The sequence below is a fragment of the Alligator mississippiensis genome, chromosome 5 (assembly GCF_030867095.1).
Source record: "Alligator mississippiensis isolate rAllMis1 chromosome 5, rAllMis1, whole genome shotgun sequence".
NCBI lineage: Eukaryota > Metazoa > Chordata > Crocodylia > Alligatoridae > Alligator > Alligator mississippiensis.
Window position 1 is genome coordinate 15,957,967 of NC_081828.1, and position 21,319 is coordinate 15,979,285.

Here is a 21,319-nt window from a genome sequence, read left to right on the forward strand (position 1 = left end):
CATTTCTACAGCTCTTAAATTCCATTCAGACTATTTCATCAGCTGAACTTTTAACTTTCATCTCACTTGAAATGTTGATCATTCATTTTTCAAACATTTCTATAAGCTATTAAGCATAGAGACTAAATGAGCTAACCCTAGGGTATTGTTCAATTTCCTCAGCTGTGTCAGATCTCAAGGACAAATCTTAACTTGCTGAATGGGGATGTCAGGGTAAATAGGAATTATGCAGGTACTGTAACAACCAATTTACCCAGGGAGGATATTCTCATTGCTAATGATACAGTGTGCTAATCTGTATATTCTACTTTTATCAGTATTTTATGTTAACTCTAATGTAAGCATTCATTACAAATATAGGCTCTAACTTCTTTTATAGATTGGAACTCCAACTTCCAATCAACCTCATCCCCATCCTCATCACTATTAAACCCTGGTAGCTTTCACCACTCCTTTAATCTGCCTGCCAGTTGTTGTTTTTTTTGTGACTGGGTCTCACTTCCACATCACATTTAGGAGGGATGCTGTAAGATGAACAGTTTGTTTAGTAATGGACAGTGTAAATAGTTTAACTCATGTTTAGGAATCTTCTTTGAGATCAAAAAGGCAAAGTAAATCAATACTGCTGTGGTTCCTCTTAAAGTGATTTTAAAATATGCAGAATTATTGCACATCGCTTAAGTTCTTACACTATAAAAGACCAGGGAAGGAGGAGGCACTGGGGTTGGATATCCAGATCCCTCAGGCAGCTTTAGAAGTATTAGCCCAAATATTGTTACACTGTAGTTGGAGGAGGTCTATTTAAGGGACAGAAAATGCATTTAAGAATTCTAAAACATTGAATTTGTTATCAGCTTTTCTTGAGGGCTAAGAAACCAGTGAGCCCCTCAGATAACACAATTATACAAGCCCTGAGTGCAGGGTTTAACATCCTGCATCTTATGGTTATGAATGGTACAGTCCCATTCTCTCTTGCCCAATACCCTGGTAAGTCATTAATATCAGTGCAGTGAGCGTAAAATGCTACCAAATCAGAATGACTGCATTTTATACCCACATGTCACTGGTGTAATCAATTATCCAGGTTCAGTGCAACAGATAATCTCTTTCTGATCCCAGCAGTGATTATAGAACAAAGAGAAGGCAGGGGAAATTTGCACCTTATAGGCTAACCAAAGTAGATGTGTATATATAGCACAAGCTTTTGCGAACTGTAGCTCACTTCATCAAATACTGTGAAAGGACAAGCAGAAAACAAAGTGCAAGAAGGAGAGAGACATTAGAATACTAAAGACAAGGTTGCGGGGTGGGGGGACAGCTAATGATAGCTCTATAGAAAAGAATAAGGGCCCCCAAAAAATCGCTAGCTCTTAGAACACAAATAAAGAAGCAGTGTATCAAGGGAGAAGAAACTATTGGAACATTTTGTTACTGTGAATATTCCTAGCAAGAAGCGTTGTATTAATATAGCTCCGCTTACTGTTTTTGAAAACAGAAGGTATACGAAAGACTACACCATAAAGATTCCAGCTGCTTGGCTCAGCTCCGGATCAGTGTCTTCTATCACTAGGAAAATAACCTTTCCTCCCTCAAGGTTTGAAGTATCCAAGGAAAACACTTTCTGTTTTACCAAATGATAGCTAGAGGTGAAATTTGAGGCATGCCATTTCAAAATGCCAAGCATGTAATTGTTTCTGTTTCTTGACAGAAGCTTCATGGCTTCTCTAGAAACCTGGTACACAAATAGTTCAGTCTTGCTTGTTGTTGTGGCTGTTTACCAGTGATTTCAGCAATAGCTAAAAAGAATTACCTTCTGTACAAAGAAGGCAAATTCATTCTAATTTTAGCCAAAATCTAGCAAGTCTTGAACAAAGAGTAAATCATGTCAACTTGCATTAGATCTTGGGAGCTGTGTCATATGATCCTAATTTTAAGGAGTACTTTAGTCCAGTAACTTCAGTATGACTTTTGCACATGTTTAAACACTTTGCTGGACTGAGATAGACTTTAGTCCATGTTTAAGTGCTTTCCTGAATTGGGCCTCAAAGAATAATGTTGGGGAATAATTCATAGACATTAGGGCTGGAAGGGACCTCAGAAGATCATAGAGTCCAGCCCCCTGCCCCAGGGGCAGGAAGTCAGCAGGGATCCTAGCAAGATAAACATCCCATTGTCTCTTGAAGGTGTTCGAGGTAGCTGCTTGAACCACCTCCGGCAGCAGTCTATTCCAATTAATTATGAACTTAATTGATAAATGTATATGACTTGTCAAAAAAATATATTTGTAGTTGTTCAGACAGTTCATTTTATTCCCTGATTGCATGACCTTCTAGAACTAATAACAGCACTATTTTCAAACATTTGAATGTTAACTGTTCAGTTTGACTTTTACACAGTTTGGAAAACTTCTGTTCTCGCTTTGGTTAATTGTGCCATTCTAAATTTACTTTCAACAGATATTTGAGCATCTGAAAGTAATATTTGTATTTCTTTACCAGCGTGGATTTGCTATGATATCTGCAAAAACTGACTACAAACTGTCTCAGGGAATTCATTAAAAAATTCAGAGGCATATCTGCAGAAAATTATATGCTATATTCACCCAGCTGTAGCTCAGACCATCAAAGCAATTTACTTAAGAGGAGGATTAAAGACCCAGATGAACTGATGTTATGCACCTTTCATTTGGATTACAGGAATGGCAATGTGCACAGTCCAAAGGCTGCTTTTACTTAGAGGAAGATGGTACAATCATTAGTCATAGATATAGGATGCACTTACTTCAGAAATCAACAGTGTGTATCACCATTAAACCTTTAAGTCTTAGCCAGTTAGAAGGTAAGTGTATTTATATTTTTGGAGAATCAGAAAGTGGGTCTGGGAGGCACATGAATAGTCTTATAATTTTGCAAAATACTCTGTGATGGTCAAATCTAATGCATTAAAGTTCTGGTACTTCCATTACTGTAATATGGGCATCAGGGCTTGATGGTCATAATCTACCCTTAGCTTTACCAGTAGTGTTACTACTGAGCAAAGTGGTTTGCAGTATGTAATGATATAGGTGGCATATGTTCATAGGTGGCTTAAATACTTCACCCTTTGCAAGTTAGGACCCCCAGTCTCTGGCTTTCTACACAGTGTCATATTTAATCAATAAGGGAATGGTTAAAAGCCCACTGAAGTCATTAGACAGGTCCCTATTAAATGTGTAGATCAGGACCTGAAGTTGTAGGCTTTTCTGATCTGTTTCTGTTGCCTGTGTCTTTGTGTTCATGCCATGCACTTATATTGTATGGTCATTTAAAAGGACTATCTCAACTTAAAAATTATGGCCAAGATTCCATAAGTAGCTAAAGGTTTTAGGTGCCTCGATTTGTGGTTGTTTAACTTGAGGTACTTAAAAGGAGCCTAGTTTTCATACAGAGCTGAGTATTTGTAAACAAATAAATTTCTTTACCCATGATGTTAAAAACATATTAGAGAATTAAAAATGAAGGAAAATAATAAATGGGCACCATTAACTCAGAGTGTAGCCAGTTTCAAGCTACCTCTACTAACTATTATCCCAGTAGTTGAATGGCAACGGCATTAGCCCAGGAAGTGTCTGACCCAGATTCTCATTCTCCCCACCTCAGTGAGGGGGGATTTGAATCCACGTCTACCACTTCCCAGTAAAGTGCCTTAGCTATTAGGCAATGACCTAGGCATGCCCAAAAGTTCCTTCTTTTGAAGCTGGTCCATAAAGGAGCCAAGAGGAGAAGATGCATAGAGCCAGAAGAAGAGCAAGCCAGAGCAAAACTGCCTCTTTGGCCAAATGAGGAGGTTACTGTGGTGGAAGCGCAAGGGCCCTAGACAGTGCTCTACCTGTCTCCAGCTATCTATCCATTTGATCCAATGACTATTAAATACAAAATGCAGAAACATCACACATCTTCACTGACTTTTTATGGTATAGATAATTATTGCCACATGTTTCAATTTGCCAAGATTTTTCCCCTTTATTAACAAAATAAAAGCTAGCTTTCCACTCAAGAAGACTGCTGTAAGCTAGCTTTCCACTCAAGAAGACTGCTGTCTTATCTTTAATTGTAATCCTTAATTGTTTTAAGAGCCTCCACAAAAAGAAAAGTAATAAAAAATGTTATTGTATTTATGGCTAAAAGCTAAAGTAACTTTCCTAAGTGCCAAACACTTGGCATTTGAGACTTTTTAATGATAATTACACTGTATCAAAAATTAACAGCAAATTCTCTGTTCCAATCTGCTTGGGGAATCCCAGTAGCATATTATGAACTCATTCTGCGTGCAGCTTTTCCATTGAGGTCAACAAGGCTTTTTTACATGGAATAGGCACAGAATGTGCCACACTTACTTGCATACCACGTACACCCTTCCCCCCCCCAAAATTAGCCCTCCAATATTGGGGTGGGTATTGTCAGTGGGAAAGCTGATTTCTGCATTGAAAGAGGAGCATGGAGACACTGTAATGGCTGCCACTGTTGAGTTTCTCTCACTTGTCTCCAGCCAGCATTCAGCAGAGGTGGAGTCCAGTTTTAATCCGCTCACAGCTGCTGCTGAACTGTCAGCAGCTTTTGGCTGAGCAGCAGTTGAGAGAGCACTTGTCAGCAGCTGTGAAAGCATTAAAATGGGCTTTTACCTGACGCAGCCAGTGAGCTATTACAAGTGGTTAGCTTTTAGCCATGACTCTGAAAAAATATTTTTGTCTTCATTCTGTTTTCCTAAAACAAGGTACGTGCCTTGTGTGGGGTTGTGCGATATGCAGGAAAATATGACATAATAGAAAGATCTTCCATATGAATCTAAGAGGAACATTTTGCCCAAATACTACGCAATTATTAAACATTCAGTTTGACATTGTTTTTGTTTGTTTGTAGGGAAACCTTCCCCATGGTTATCAGTGGACACAGCTTTGTATGTTCTGAAGGAAAATGAAAGCCAGGAAAACCTACAGCTTGTGGGCTTGACTGATCAGCAAAATAAAGAGGCTAGACATCAGTCTTATCTTGATTTTTATCTTGTATTGATTTTCAAAAATCTGCAGTTTTACAGGAGATGGGCACAGAATGTGCCACATTTACTTACACGTCATAGTCAGTGCAGCACAGCTAAGGCTCTGTAGTTTTGGGAGGGGATAATGTCAGGATACGAACCCAAAGTTACAAGGGTAATCTGTGGAGACAGATTTTGAACTGTGCTCTCAGGAGTCTAAACCCTATAGCTTAGTCACAAGGCAGGTTCATCCCTTGCTTCTTTTTTCACTTGTGAACCTTTTGAAGGATTTCTGCAAAATCTTTGCTGCAAATTTGAGCCAGGTTGATGGATCGGGGTCTATGGCCAATCTATATGCGCAAGTGGAAAGAGTAAAATACTTAGTAGGTTTTGTCCACCTGCCTCATCTGGCAAGAAGATATTTGTTTTGAAGTTTAAAAAGTGTTAAAATTAGTACACTTTTTTGGGGGGTAGAAATGTCATTAAATGGATCTAGCCTTGAAAGTCCTGAAGCGTGCTTCTGGTCCCATACAGCTTGCTAACTATTGCTGTGACTAGCAAGTCTGCCAGTGTTTGTCATCATGAAGGCCTCTCATAGGGGTTTGTCTTCTGTAAGGAAAGTAAGTGTGAGGTCTCTAATAGGTTGTAAGTACCTTTAACTAATTTGAAAGGAAGGCTTCAAATAAATAATGCTCACAGACTTTTCCATCTTCCTTCAAGAGTAGATGTATGGGTGGAAAGGGGAACTTGGATCTGGATTTTACTGGCTACTTCCATTCACAACTGGCTGTAGGCTCAAGAAGGTAAAGAAGCAAATAACTAGAGAAGTGAAACTGGTTTATAGAGGGGAAGATGGAGAGTTGGGCCTTACTAAAGAGTTCAGGTGAGTTATATTTGTAGTTCAGCACCCTATTATAAGATCAATGCTTTGAATTTTCTTTATGTTGCTAATAGTTTTATGCTACTGAAACAAATTCTGTCTGGGAGTCCTAGTTTTGTGAAAGCATTTACAAATATTGAATAATTCTCAGCAACGGAACGAGGAGAGAACTGATGCAAAAATTGTTTTGCTGCCTTCTTTCAGAACAGCTTTATCAAATATATTTGAAGTGATTGATTTAGATGGGAATGGCCTACTGAGCTTGGATGAATATAATTTCTTTGAACTAAGGACTAGTGGTGAGAAATGTGATGAGGAAGCCTGGGCTATATGCAAGGGTAAGCTTTGTTACTCCTTTTAATTTACTAGAAATAAACTCATAATGAGAAGTTATCTAAGTTCATATATTGATGACAGCACCTGCATACAAATATACATGAACAATCATTACCTAGTAGTCCATAACAAAATGTGTGTATACAATGGTAAATAATGTTCACCTGCCCCATTCTTCTCTAGCTACTTTCTTTTCCCTCTTTATATTCCTTTTCTTTTTTTTTTTTTCTGTCTTTCCCTCCACTCTCCCATCACTTAGCTCTTCTTCTTTCCAGCATATTCGCCATGTCTATGGTTAGTAGTCCAAGTGGAAAAGAAAGGCTTCCCATGGCTGTTGCTAAAGCTGCAGACATTTTATGGTGGGATGTGTTCTGACCATAGAACTGATTGTGAAGAACTTTAAGCTGCTAATCACAACTCTTGTCCTGAATTCCTCTCTGGTGATTACTTCTTGCCTCTGGTTCTGTGTCTGTGACTTGGAGGTGATAATGCCTTCCTACCTTACTACCTGTTTGTGTGGGTTAGATAATCAATGTGTATAACGTGGTTGTAACATTAAAACCTTTAATTAAACTGTTATTATTAAGATTCAACCATTTGTCAGCTGGAGCAGTGTTTCTGCTAATACAGACAGTTCCATTGGAAAACATTTGCTAGATGTTTCATAAACAGTTTACAAAATTGTCCATATTGCTCTATTCACAGATATAAATGGGACTTCTGCAATAGGGCCTGAAAGGTAGCCAGACATTTAAGACTCTTACAGCCATATACTGCCTTTGATCTGTGGGGGCTGTTAATGTCAACAGGAGTCCTATCACCACGCAAGGGCAGTATTTGGTCTTAAATGCCAGTTTTCAGGGGAAATTGGCATTGTTTAATATTAAAAATTAGTTATGCTGTACTTTCAAGCCCTCAGGATAAATAGGTCTACTTCATAAGGGAACTAGAAAGATAAATCCATTCATGGTTGTACAGTGCTCTGATATTACAATGATGGGGACTGTATGAGTGACTATGTGGCTAAACAAATCAAGTCTAGTTGTCAGGAGCTGTCTATATGAACATTGTATGAACATTGTAGGCCATGACACATTGCTTAAGTGGAACAAAAATATGTCTCCTAGGTTCTGTGAAATATTTCTCTCTAAAATACTAAATATTTCTTTCTAAAAAAGTATGTTGGAGATTTTCCTAAATTCTAGAGAACTCATGTAGAGACTGTTTTCCTTTAATCAGCTTCTCTCCTCTTTTATGCCTCTAGATTCTGTTACCCATTTTTATTCCTTTATTTATATTTTTGTGCGTCTTGGAAAGGGGAAAAGGGATAGGAGCATGGTAGATCTATTACTAGGTCATTAATCAGTGGAAGGGTCCAGACAAATATCATAAATCATGAGAGCAAAGTTCAAGCAGTTTATAATAGCATTTGATCTCTTTGATAGATTTATTAAATTGGTAATCCATTTTAATAATGTATAGTGAAGATTTAGCTTTGTTGCAATGAGAAGAATACACTGACATAAAAACATTTCAATTAGGTGTTTGCAGACACTAGAGCAGTTGACCCACCATATTCTATCAAGAGTGGTGCATTTTGGCATTTTGGATTTAAAAAAAATAAGTAATCAATTTCTGTATCAAATCCCCAAAGTTACTAAGGGAACTGCTTTACCAAGCTTTCATTTCCTGTCCCTGATATTCCCCTTTCCTTTAGTTCTTACCCTACCACAACTACTTCCAGGAAGAGATATCTTCTAAGCCACACTTACACTTTGACATTCCTCCTTTTCTTAAGCTGTACAAAAATCCAGTTGCTCCCTCTTCCCTAAAAACAAGGGAGAATCCCTGTAAACAGAGCATTTTAAGTTCAAGGGTATTCTTTACCATTTTAGTATTTTACACAGTTTTGGAAGACCCATGGCTGTAAGACTTATGACCAAATCTTGCAGTCCTCACTGAAATTGCGGAGAGCATTGTTTAGGAAAGATTAGAGGGACCATAACAGGATTGTTTCCGTTTAAGAGTTACATTATTTTTCTTTTTAAACAGAGAATTTTGACACAAAGAAGAATGAGCTAACAAGGCAGGGCTTTATGGATCTGAATCTCATGGAGGCTAATGACCGTGAAGGGGATCCCAGTGACCTTTGGGTTACTTTATTGTCCCTGGGCTTCAATAAAGCATTGGAAATGACAGAGGTATGTAGTTGTGTAACAGAACTGCTTCACATGCAATTTGTTGCATATGTTTAATTGCAATGCGATGTTGGTAGGCCATTGACCCAGCTCCAAATACAGTTAATATACATTTTCTGCTATGAATGTCAGAGCTGGCATTTCACCTCCAGGGCTAACACTGTCAGGAAGGACTACACTAATATGGAGGCAGGTAGAGATCTGATAAACTGCAGTGTCACTGCTTTGTGTTCAGAGAGAGAACTGAACTACTGCCTCACAGAGAAAGGGTACCAATATTTTGTAAAGCCTACAGAAGAAGTCACAAATCTTGCTTTTTGAAGGACTTGAGGCATCTCGCTAGAGAGAAACAGTTTTTGATGATTTGACATATGAGGAAAGGCATAAAATTGTGGCCTGTCATATATCTGTAAGAATGAAGTGCTTGCACTGCCTAAGCTATGGATCTGGTTTCCAGAGTGGCCCAGATAACTAGGACAGGATCCCTGGCTTAATCACAAAGCAGTTGTGTTGCTGTAAAGAACATCCCAGGAAAACAAATAGCAGCCACTTGTCTTCATTTCAAAATTGAATTGGAGGCTGAGAGCTGCAAAATGATGTATCAGAGATGGCAGCGGGAGACAATGGTAGGGTTGGAAGCGGGAGACAATGGTAGGGTTTTTGCAGTAAGACCAAGAAAGCCTGTCCAAAAGGAGAAAAATAATAAAATGCACCATCCAGCTAATGTATTTCAGGGCTTTCTAACTTCAAGCCCTTCAGGGGCCACACACAGCATGATCCATACCAGTCCAGCCACAGGGCCCGACTGCCCACTGCACCACATGCCCATGGAGGCACCCCTACTATTGCACCATGTAGGCAGAATCCCCCACATGTAGCTCTGTTTCCCCACCCCACTGATGCTCAGCTCCCCACACAGCTTGCCACACTGTTCCTGCCCCCACGGGGTGGAGGCAGGAAGCACCAGTCGGCGGAGTGGGAGGGAGCCCACAGACTGGCTGCTGTTGCACCCAGAGCAAAAGAGCAAGTGGCAGCAGGCAGGAGCCTGGGGGCTACAATTTAATTGCTTGCATCCTGTATGTGGCCCATGGGCAATTAGTTTAACAGCCCCGATGTATTTTATTTACATTGTTCAACAAACATAATCTCCAGACATAATTTCCTGCCTTTACTGCTGCCCCTTGCTGTTGTGTCCAAGTATCTTCCACATAAACTTAATAGCAATACCTGGAAGCAGGGACACACGCACGCACACATACTGCATCCTTGGTAAGATCAGCAATTCCTTTCCCTTGCATCCATGTGCTTGTGGGCTTTTTGAAAAAAATAGTATCGGTGTTAGCCTTAATCAATGGCTCACATTTCCTTACTACTCCATAAACAGAAGGCAAAATCCTATAAAGAAATAAAACTCTCTCCCCTTCATGTGTAGAAAATTCTCAGAGAAGACTGGAAAGGCTTTACCTATTCCTGCAATATCTTTTTCAGTATTTACTTTCTGTTAAACCAAATCAGTTCCGGGGCCTGACATTGTATAATCATTATGTAAACCGGGGGGTCAGAATCCTCAGACCCTGTGGGCTAGATGACTGGTGCAGGGCCAGTCCACAGACCAGGTGAATTGTGCAAGATTGGCCCTGTGGGCTGAATCGGACCTGCAGACTGGCCCTGCAGGCCCGATCCAGCATGCATGCTGGACCAGCTTGGTGTAGGTGCTTCATGCAGAGCGCATCCCAGACTGGCCCTACATGGGCACTGCATGCAGCATGCATGCCACACTAGCCCCTTATGAGTGCCACATGTTGTGCACATCCCAGACTGGCCCCGCACAACATATTAGCACACTGGCCTAATCTAGCATGCGGCATGTGGTTCAACAAATCCATGAGCAGCACTGCAGACTAGAAGTTAGGGCTCTGTGGTAGGGGTGCACCAATAAAGGATTTCTTCGCTGATACCAATAGCCAATTAATAAATCAACCAAATTGGCTGGTGCTGATGCTGATCTGATGATCCATATTTAGTAATAATGCACGGCATTGTAAACTGCTGACATAAATAAACTTTTTTTGTTTTGTTTTTGGCAAGCTCCAGCAGTGTCCTGAATTTCATGTATCAGCATCTCCGCACTTAAATGGCGGTGGGGGTGCTTGAACTAAAACTTTTAAAACACTAGGACACTGATATGCATGAGGCACTTTTATTAGAGTGGCTGTTGGAGCCACCCCCAGAGCATGTATAAAAGTGCCCATGCCGGTTGCAGCAGGTGGGGCTGGTCTAGCAGTGCCTGCGACACTGTGTGGAGCCCTTCAGCCCCTGTTCTTCCGCACGAAGCCCTTGAACCCAAGCCTGGGGCTGCCCAGCAGGGCTGAGGGGGAAGGTGTGAGCCTTCCTGGCTGCCCAGGGCTGGGTGGTCTAGCTTACTGGGGAGAGATCCCAGGCATCCAGGGGCCCCAGCCCCGCAGGCAAGAGGGAACCCAGTTATCCGGGTCCCTGGCCAGAAAGCATAATTATCAGTAAACATTATTGTCTACAATGACCAAAAAACACTGATAATGTCATTTCCGTTTTATCAGTGCTGATCTGATAGGCAACTAATATATCGGTACACCTCTACTCTGTAGGCCTGACCCAGCCCATGAGCTATATTTTTTACATCTGTAGTATAAGCCATTCTGGGCATATTAAATAAAAATTGGACTCTAACCCTTAAATATTGGAGTTCTGAAACTTTGGGAGGCTAGATTTGGCAGCTCATATTAGCACCTGATTAAGAGCAATTAGCTGCACCCGTTTCTTGTTGAGTTGCAGTTCACCTCTCCGTTTCCAGTAAATACGCTGAACAGAGCTGGAAGTTGAGAGGTTCTGTCTTTCTGCAGCGTGACACTAGATGGAGCTGTTCTCTGACAAAGAACAGATTGTTCTGAAGTCTTTGCACTATGGTATGGAGAGTCTCTGCCTTGCACTAGCTGTGGTTTTTGGCTACAGCTTTCAGTTCCTGAAGGATAAGTACAAGCTGTATATTGTGTGCTTCAAACATTTGCTTCAATAGAACATATAATTTAACTCCACAACTCCTGGATTATAAAGGGTTTGTGGGCAATTTTCAGTAGCAGAGACTATAAAACGAAGATGGAAATGAAAATATATTGGTAATAATAGGCAGTCCTAAATCCCATCTCTTTGTTGCTTCATGTGCTACTCTGAAACAATAAGATGGAAGAACAAAGGTTATTGCTTATTACAACATTTAAAATATTTTAAATCCTGAGAGGCTCAGTGTTTTTTTCTGCTACCCTAGTATTTTTTTTTTGTAGTGTTGGTGTCCCACATCAATTGTGAATGGATTCCCAATCAGTGACATTTTGGAACAGGTTACGTCTGTCTGCAGCCTGATAGATTTACACTGCAGTGCATCAAGGCTGTCTCAGTTGAACTGTTACTGGGATTGTTGTGCTTGAGTGATTTGTACTAATCTCTGAATTACCTCAAAACAGGAGAGCTCACAGGTTTCATGGGGGGGGTGTTATATTCAGTGGGGTACATAAACTTGGACAATTCTGTCTCAGAGTATCTATGAAAATATTTAGGAGCTGTAGGTTAAACTCTAAAGAATAAAAATAGGGATAAGGCAGCCATAGTTAAATATTATTGCATTTGTCTCTCATACCAGGCATGCCCCTTTGTCATTGACATCTATGCAGAAAAATGCAAGCCAAGAATTAAACCTGTTCATCTAGAGGCAAACAGTGGGCAGCTTAACAGAGCCATTTGCAAATCTGTTGTTAACCAAGGAGAAGCCAAAGTAATGGATGGATGTGAAAGTATAATTGTCCACACCTACAGAAGTGAGGCCCGGATCACTTCTGTTATTGAAAATAAGGTACTGTGCAAGAAGTCTCTTATGCATGTTACACACAAGTTTTTGGTGTCAATATTCATTATTTTGTTCTTTCCTTGTCCTTGTGAAGCTTTTGTAAATATTGTATAGAAAGAAAAAACCACCTTTTCTTAGGTTCTGACCTGAAGCCCACTGAAAACAGTAGGATTTTTTTCCCATTTGCAAAAGAATATTAAAAATGGCAATTCTTTTTAATATTATTAGTTTACTGTGAGCACACTGACTTGCAGAAATTTGGGTTTTTAGCAACTTATGATGGCTGGAGTATTAAAGTACTACCCTTAAAGGTATACTTAATTATTTGTCCAAACTAATAAGTGTAAATCCACGCAAAAGTGTTCAGTAAGATGCAAGCAGAAATTTTAAAGCCTTTTGCCTGGCTCCTAGTGGATGTTCTGTTCACACTCAGTTTGATTCATGTAAGGATCTCTGAGGAAATTAATGTAACACAGTAAGGTGCTAAAATTAGGATGCTTTAACCTTGTGGGGCCACCTTAGGAATCCATTTTTTTAGAAGGGGATATGCAGTAGGAAGAGAGGGCTTGATATGTTTTACAGGTTGCAATGAGCACTTCACTGTTTGAAAGTAGATGAATGGGGGTTTCATGTAGCTTGGAAATTTTTCAGATAAATTCTTAAGAACCAAGGCACAAATTCTTGACTGATGGAAGTGGATACAGCTGCATTAATCTCAGTAGACAGAATTTGCCCTTGCAAGTTTCCCTGCTCTTTACTGGAACAGTTTGTTCAATTTTCTTGTCAATAGTATTAGTTTTACTTTTTCATTATAAACATTTTCAGAAAATACGTGAGTCATTTTATACCCATCTCCATTCTCCTATTCTCCACAGAGCAACCATCTTAGTTGGGAACTAGCGCTTCAAATAGTAAATGCAGGCATTGATTGCAAGTATATCTGCTATGGTTGCTGCTTTTTGTTATTTCTGTCTTTTGTTATTTAAGCAAATATATTTGTCATTTGGCTATAGGCTCTCTCTGGCCCTTCTACAGGCTTACACAGTAGCATAACAAGCAGTAGGTAACCAGGGCACAAGCTCTGGGTTTTCATTGGAGGTGGTGCAGGAATGGCAACCCTTGCTGCTGCAAGTCCAGCTGCTACTGCTGGCCTAGCTCCTGTTGCTTCCCTGGCATCCAGGATACAGCTCCAGGCTGTTATGCCTCTGGGCTTACAGTGAATGTAGATGAGATGGGAGACAGGATCCTCACTCTGTCTGGGCAGACACTGTGCCTCCAAGAATGCTCTTGCCTGTCCATAAAGGCACTAAAGGAACTGTTTTCAGGGTATACCTCTAATTTGAAATAGAAATCTACAACACATCACCTGCACATGGTGAATTTTGGTTTGACTTGTTCCTATAGCCCCATATTTCTTACTGTACAGAATCCTTTTTCTATATTTCTTCTACTAGCTGCCCACAAGAGAAGCGAGAGCATCTCGAAATTGTAGGGCAGTAGCAGAGTAACAGCAATAACAAGTTTTAACACAGAGCAGTGTTTATCTTTTTGCAGCTCCAAGAGATTTCACATGTAATTGCACATGAATTGTACTCTACACAGACCTTTTGTACCACAATCCCCGCAGACAGCACTTCTGCCAATCCTTATCTGTCTAGTTGCAGGATCTCCTGCTGCATAAAGTCTGACAGTCTAATGTAACTGTGTTCCTATTCCATTTCACAATGAAGAACAGAGATTGTCTGATAGCATTTTCTAGGAATTACTTTCATTTCTCTGTGCCCATGTTGAATCAAAATGTATTTAAACACAACTGAAAGGCAATGCATGCTGACATGTCTTTCAGTCTTATTTCCCAGTTTGGAAGGGTGTTTGATTGTTTTTCTGAGAGCGTGTAACATATTAGATCCAGTCTATGGGTCCAGTCTGGGCTCATTTTATATAGCACTACCCAGGATTGTGGCACTTTGCTGTTGAATATACTGGGCTAGTCAGTGCTGAGGCTGAGTCCACAGCAGCTCCATAATTTGTTAGGAAACCACGCAGCTGCCTGAAGCTCCCCTTATTTCCAAGGTTTCCTGTGTGGATTTTGAGCTGCTTTCCTCCCCAGTCAAGCACTGAATACTACAGAGAAAGGTAGGAGAGGACTCAAAGTTAGCCTGGAAGGCAACATGGCCTGTGCAGTCCCACCCAACATCCTTGGTTTGGTGTTTGGATGCTGGAAAGTCACTTTGCCTCTAGACATGCTGTGCTGGCAGCCAGGTAGCATTTAGGAAGGATGTGTACTCCACTGGGGATGGATGAGTTGGACCGTTATCAAATCTCAATTACCATGTTCTCTCGATTTGCAAAAATGCCTGCATCTTTCAAGCCAGGTGACACTATACAGCTGCTTGAAATTCTGTGCTGTGGACTTCAGTGTGGTCTGCACAGGAGCTCTGCAGTACTGCTAAAATTTCTGCTTCCATTACAGAAAAAACAGGTTTACCAACCAGCTCTTTATGCGCAGTCAAGTTTCTCTCAAGAGGTGTGTGCCTAGTTTCATTGGAGGAGTTAGTCCATAATTTCAAATTCCTTTAATTGTATTGATTGCTGCATATTTAAAAATTATTCCATCTATATGGCACCTTTTTAAAGAGAATATTTGTAACAAATTCATGATCTACATGTATCAGCATAACAATATACACCAGCGCAACTTGTTAGTACTGTTATCCTGTGAATCTTTTTAGGGTTTGTTTCAGGACAACACATATGGGCATCTGAATGATTGCACTTTGTCCTAAGATAAAATGGTTTCTTTTGGGACAAATGTAACGTCTCTTTGTAGCCCACATCTTCATTTACTTCATGACTCTAGCACTTTGAAAATGAACGTAGGCCCTGAAATTACTGAGGTAGACTTGAAAAATGTACTGTATGTTTAAATGAGTTTCCATTCAGTTATAATAGCAACTTCAGAGAAAATAATCAGATTCTTTACGTTGTTTTTTAAAAAGTAATTTAAGCATGAAGACTAATAAAATCTCTATTTTTTTTCCACTTACAGTCTGAAAACAAAATGATTATTCATGTCAACAATGAGCAGAGTAAGAATTGTATAAATAATAGGGGACTCAACATTTTTGCAGTAGAAGTGGCACCAAAATCCATGATGGTAATGTTATCATATCTCTCATTGAAATCTAAGTAAAAATTCCTAGCATCTTAACAGTTTGCTTTTCAGATCTTTTTGTAATAATATTGAGCATATGAATACAAATTAAGAGGAGGAAATGTACATCTTCATGGGAAATACATGAGATGGAGGGCCTGATTTTCAAAATTGTGCATCTACCTGGAATGTGCAGGTACTTCCCTATAGAGAGGTCAAAATCATTTACTTACTGTCATTGCAGATAATAATTTTGAACCAATACTTTTGAATATTTCCTAATTTTTAAAAAAAAGTAAGCTCCTAAAGTCAGTAAAAATGAAGTTGCCATTGCAGAATTATTTTTATGAATGCTAATAAGGTATTTATTTTCAAAGAGGAGAGGTTTTACGTGGATTAGTATTCAGTTTGAATGAATATCCTTCTCAAAGGATTGGCATCAAATTTTATTTCATGATATGCATTGTTGCAGCAATGTGCAGTAAAATGATGTGCACATTATATCAACATCAAAGGGACATAGTTAACATAACAACCAGATTTTTTTTTTATCAGTATCAGTTGGTTTAACTTGTTAACAACATTCAGAAGTAAAGACTTAAAAACTGTTACCTCTAGCTGCTTTTCAGAGTTGCCAACTGTCTGTAAATTTACGAACAGATTATAAAAAAACAAGGTTAATAACACCTGTTCATAAAGTCTATAAAAAGAAAAGGGGAGCTCTCTTAAAAAAAAAATTAGCAACTGGAGCTTGAGTGAAGATTTCTGGGCAGAAAGAAAGTGGAGACAAAGTGTTGAAGGACAGACAGACAGCAGACCAGTGTCATCTACTGTGTGGGTGGTAGTGCAGTACCCTGTAGGAAGCATTCTCTCCAGGCTTTGTTCCCCATAGCACCCTTCCCTACCCAGGCATATGCTGTTGTTACTGCTGTGTCCCTGCCTGTAACACTGCTGGGTCCTTCTTTGGGGCTCTGTGCCAGGATGGGGTACAGGGCTGGAAGGAATAAGTCTGGGGGGATGGGCTGGGGGCAGGCAGCATGGTATGGGATGTGATCAGGGACATCAGAGTATCAGGGTGAGTAGGGGACTCATGGGGTAGGAGCAGCATGGTATAAAACCATTATTTCATTCAAGTGGGTCTGCCAACCCAAGACAACTTTTTCCTGATAATTTGCAAACTTTTTACTGACAACCAAAATTTTTATTATAGTTGGTGTTAAACCATAAATGTAAACTTGGCCTTTGTCCAGGGTTTGAAAGAAGTGTTACATTTACATTATATAAAAAATGTGTCAGTAAAAAAGTTCAGTCATTGGTAAAAGTTTGCAGGTTGTCAATAAAAAGAATTGTCTTGAGTTTGTTGGCTTAGCTTGGATATTAAATATCATTGAAGTCAGTTTTGCCTTTGTGTGTAACCAATTTCACTTCCTGATTTGGGATGTTACAGTGTTTAGGTTCAAAACCCTGTAGAGAAATGCTTATTTGTTTAAGAATCTCTATTTTCATTTTCATTTTTTCTATTAGTCCAGGATTTGTAAAAATATTCCTTATAAAATGCTCATTTGGGGCCAAATTTAGCTAGAGGGTGTCTCTTTAATCTGATGCATTCTGCTGAACATGAAGAACAGACTGTCCCTCAAGTAGTCGCACAAAAATACTTGTATATACTGTCTCATTTGGACAACATGGCATGCTGCTGGTTGAGTTTTTAACATCTTAATTGATGGTTCAACAGCATTAAGTCTCTTGGCAATTCCAAAAGTTCTTAGAAAATGTTGAAATAAGCAGGCATGAAATCAAAAAAATCCCATATGATAAAGCTGGTATTAAGTTCATTAATTTAAGAAACAAGGCTGCTATGGAAATTATTAATTGTGTGGTATATCACTTTCAAACACAGGACATTCAAATTATTTTATTTCATTGTTATCTAACTTACAGCACTGAGTTTTCAGTGAAGAATTGGTGCTTGGGCTGCTGCACGTTGAACACTGTTCAAATAAATACAGCTGTATGTGGATTTCAGGATCAGAGCCAATCCTAATACTGCTGCTGATAATATTCAGTCGGATATAAGGCCAGCCATGAAAGATGTTTTTTAGTCTCGGTTTTCAGTGGAATCACTGGGCTGAAACTCCTTTATAGCATCTTTCCTTTACTGTAGTTCAGTGCAGTATAAAATAAGAACTAGTAATTATTACAGAAGTTTAAATTTTTCATCCATTAGCTTTATCAATATGCATACTAGAACTGAAATAGTTAACACATCCAGATAGGACTTTAAGGGCCTTGTTACATGGTAATTTTGGGTGGCTCCTGGAGCTCTTACTTCCTGGCTTGTCTGCACATTAGCACGTTAAAGTGGGTTTAAGCATTCATTATGTAGCTCAAAGTTACACCACTCCAGGGCAGGATTATCTCTGATCCATACTACCCAGCTTCTGTTCCATTAAAGTGTGGCCACTCCTCACAGATATGCTGCCCATGTTGAAGTCCTCCAGTATCCCAGGATCTCTCACACCCCTACTCATAGAGCAGGGAGAAAAGCTTTCCTGGCTCACCAGCCCTCTAGTGGCAACTCACAGCTACAGCTCCTAGTCCTGCCCCAGCTTACCAGGACGCTAGTGGCAAGTCACAGCTGTGCAGGTGGGGTCCGTCTGAGAAGGATTCAAGAGCAGGGGCAGGCAATCCCTGGCACAGGTGTCAGAGCGTGGTATGCAAAGGCATTTTGCTTGACATGCACACCTTGGGTCAGATGGCGGGGAAGGAGCCAAGGCTGTACTGCCACAACAAAGATTGGGCCCGTACTGTCCACCCCTGGCATGCCAGCATTTTACCAGTTGAGGTTGCAGGTGTTTTTGGCACTCTACCCAAAAACATTGCCACGCCCTGTTCTAGATCAGGGGTTTTCAACCTTTTTGGATCAGTGTACCCCAGCAGCTGGATGCAGAGCAGTGTACCCCTGGCTGCCAAGCGGGGGCAGGGGGCAGTGGGTGGCACGCAGCTAGACGCGGAGTGGGGGGGAGGTGGCTGGATGCAAAGTGGCAGCAGCCACTGCATGCAAGCTTCCCCCGCCCCCCGCGGCTGGCCGGGTGGGTGGCACCTGCGCAGCAGCGCGGGATGGTGTGTGGCAGCACTTCGTCCCCGCTTGCACATACCCGCTAAGGCCTTCTCAAGCATCTCTGCTCTAGACTACGGGTGTGACTGCTCCAAGTCCCAGCTAGCACTAGCAGTAATTAACATGTGTGCGGCTCACTGTCTAAGGTGTAACAAGGCCCTAAGTCATGCTTGTATAATTCTGCAACAGTTAAGGAAAGAATGATAAAAAGCAGTACACACATTTTTTTTCTTCTTTTTACATACAGGTTTGTCAGCACGTGATGCCTTTGAATGAACAAGAAGAATGGATATATAATTGCACTCATTCTCTCTTACTTTAAATAGTTCTCTCTCAGAACTAATAGAACAAGAACTAAACCAGGATTTTTTGTGATGTATAGACCAATGGATTAATCTTGTTGACTTCAGAACGAAGATATGTGCAGATCAGTTGTTCCATATTTGTGCTTTGCTCCCATGATTTCAGCAGTTCAGGCCAATGAGTCACAAATCTACTTATTTATTCTTGACTTCACCCTTGGCTTATTGGGACTGCAAAGTCTACAGCCACAAGCACTTCTGATTTAAGGGAACTAGAAATATAAACATTTTCATTCACATAAAGTGAGTATCTTTACTCTACTCTTCCTTGTGAAGAAAGTCTTGAGAGTGAGTAGGGATAAAATAATCACCTGGCCTGCATACTTCTGCAGCAGAAGTGACCACATATGTACATATACTATTTTTTTATATGAAGAATGAATCATTAGTTTCTCAGCTTATTCTAAAGAATCATCTTACTACACCATTCCACAAATACTTAGCAGGCTGTATGCGTAATGGTAGATACATTAAGAAGGGCCAGAGTTGCAAGTGACTGGTTCTAAGATGTGCCTCAAAAACAACAAAGGTAGTGCTACCAGCAGCCTCTCCTCCTACCAGCTGGACAGTCTTACAGTTTGCACCTTCCTCTTCCTCCTCTAGCACCATCCATCTAGATGCCCCACCACTAACGGATCTAATGTCAAAAAGCACGCATTTGTTTTAAACACCTTATTCACTCTGGATACCAACTTTGAGTTCTCTTCTCTTTTAAATCAGGCTTTTGGAAAATCCAGTTTCTTCCTCAACATCTCTAAAACCTGTCCTTTACTCTTTCTTTGTGTCACTTTGCCACAGTGATGGGCTTTGGCCTTACCTTTTGCCTTGATTAATGTAACTGCCCACACACTGCCCTGTAGACATCAACCTTTCCTCACCTACCCAAAACACTGCAACCAAAATATTTCTTTTTAGATACTATCCCTTTGAATCCCTGGCATCCACACAGCTCATGTGGCATGTACTCCACTCAGTGCTGAGGATCTCTATTTTCCTTTTATACCACCTGTTATATACTGTGCTTTTTTTTTCCTTCTTAAAGTTTCCTTTGTCTCCCTCTCTTAAGATTGACTTCATGCAGCTTCCTCTTCCATGTGTACCAGCTGCCATCTCTTTCTCTTGTGGCCACCTAGTTAAACCACACACTTACGTTGGTCTTTTCCCTTTTCCCATGGGCAACTGGTGCCACCATAGACCAGTCAGCAACCGGGAGGGTTTCCCTCTGGCTGATCTTGCTGACCAGAGGTGGGGGCGGGGGGTCCCCCAGTAGGCGATTGCTGCGGTTGATCACTGCCACCACTTCCAGAAGTGGCTGCGGCCACCACTGGGAGCGCAATGGCACTCTAGTCCCCAGCTGGTGCTTGCACTGGGGGCACCAGCGCTCCTGCTGGCCCCCCCCGCCCAGCTGTGCTTACCACTTAGGGGGTGCACCAGTGCTCTCAGGGAGTGCACGTGCATCCCCTGTGCACCCCCTACACATCGCCACTGCCCCCACCTGAGCCTTATCTGTTTGTGTTGTGCTTACCTAATTGAAATCATTAATTACTGATGGACCAAGACCTTATTTTCCTGGGTGTTTGCAAAGTGTCAGCTATAAAACTAGTATCACAAGAATGATCCTGTTTGTTTGTGGTAGTCTTGAAGTGGCATTGTTTATTTGAATATTTTAGTGCTGTATGCTTTACTATTAAAATGTCAATCCTTTTTATATTTATTGTGTTGTCTCCGTTTCTGCTGTATATCCAGAAAGCAGAATCTATGCTATAAATACCACTGAACACTAAAAAAAAATGTGGATTGCAATACATCTTTAATAAGGCAGAGGTAAAATACCACTACCAAGACAATACATTAATTTACTTTCATCTGTCTTAGTACTTTACGCCTAGAAATACTGTACATGAGCTATCCTTTGTAATTACAATGTACTGGATATGAAAGTTATTTTCCATTCAGAAAGGTAAATTGACATTTATACAAGCTGTATAAGATTTGAAGAAAACACATTAGTGTGAACATTTATTGAGAGAGGGCAATAATGGGAAATGGATATGCAATACCTGACAAGTTAATAAAGTAATTTTCTTTCTGCTGCATTTCAATCTCATGCTGGGAATGCTTTACTAAGGAGAAACTTATTAGGTAAAGTTCAGCCCTGTGGATTCATAGGGGTTTAAAGCACACACTTGTGGTTTTAATCCTGTATAGGGCTCTTTGCTTAGTCTGAAATTAAAAAATTGGTATTTTTTCTTGATATTCTGTATTGCTAATAATTGATTTACACTTGCTCTGAATAATAAGCCACTTTTTTGTCTTTTACATTTAAGGAAACATTCTGGGTGTTAGGAATGCCTAAATAACATTTTCTGGGGAAAATGAAC

The 21,319-nt window shown here is 40.3% G+C and overlaps 1 protein-coding gene across 1 annotated transcript in view; it reads left to right on the forward strand.

Moving 5' to 3' along the window:
• EFCAB7 (EF-hand calcium binding domain 7) overlaps positions 1-20,646 on the forward strand; it is a 44,850-nt gene extending 24,204 nt beyond the window's left edge. Inside the window, exons 7-14 of the mRNA XM_014593892.3 lie at positions 2,697-2,838; positions 4,899-5,008; positions 5,739-5,896; positions 6,098-6,231; positions 8,282-8,430; positions 12,101-12,310; positions 15,354-15,461; positions 18,824-20,646. Coding sequence (XP_014449378.1) covers positions 2,697-2,838; positions 4,899-5,008; positions 5,739-5,896; positions 6,098-6,231; positions 8,282-8,430; positions 12,101-12,310; positions 15,354-15,461; positions 18,824-18,898 — 1,086 coding nt within the window. The 3' untranslated portion in view covers positions 18,899-20,646. The remainder of the gene's footprint in view (positions 1-2,696; positions 2,839-4,898; positions 5,009-5,738; positions 5,897-6,097; positions 6,232-8,281; positions 8,431-12,100; positions 12,311-15,353; positions 15,462-18,823) is intronic.
• The last annotated feature ends 673 nt before the right edge of the window (positions 20,647-21,319 follow it).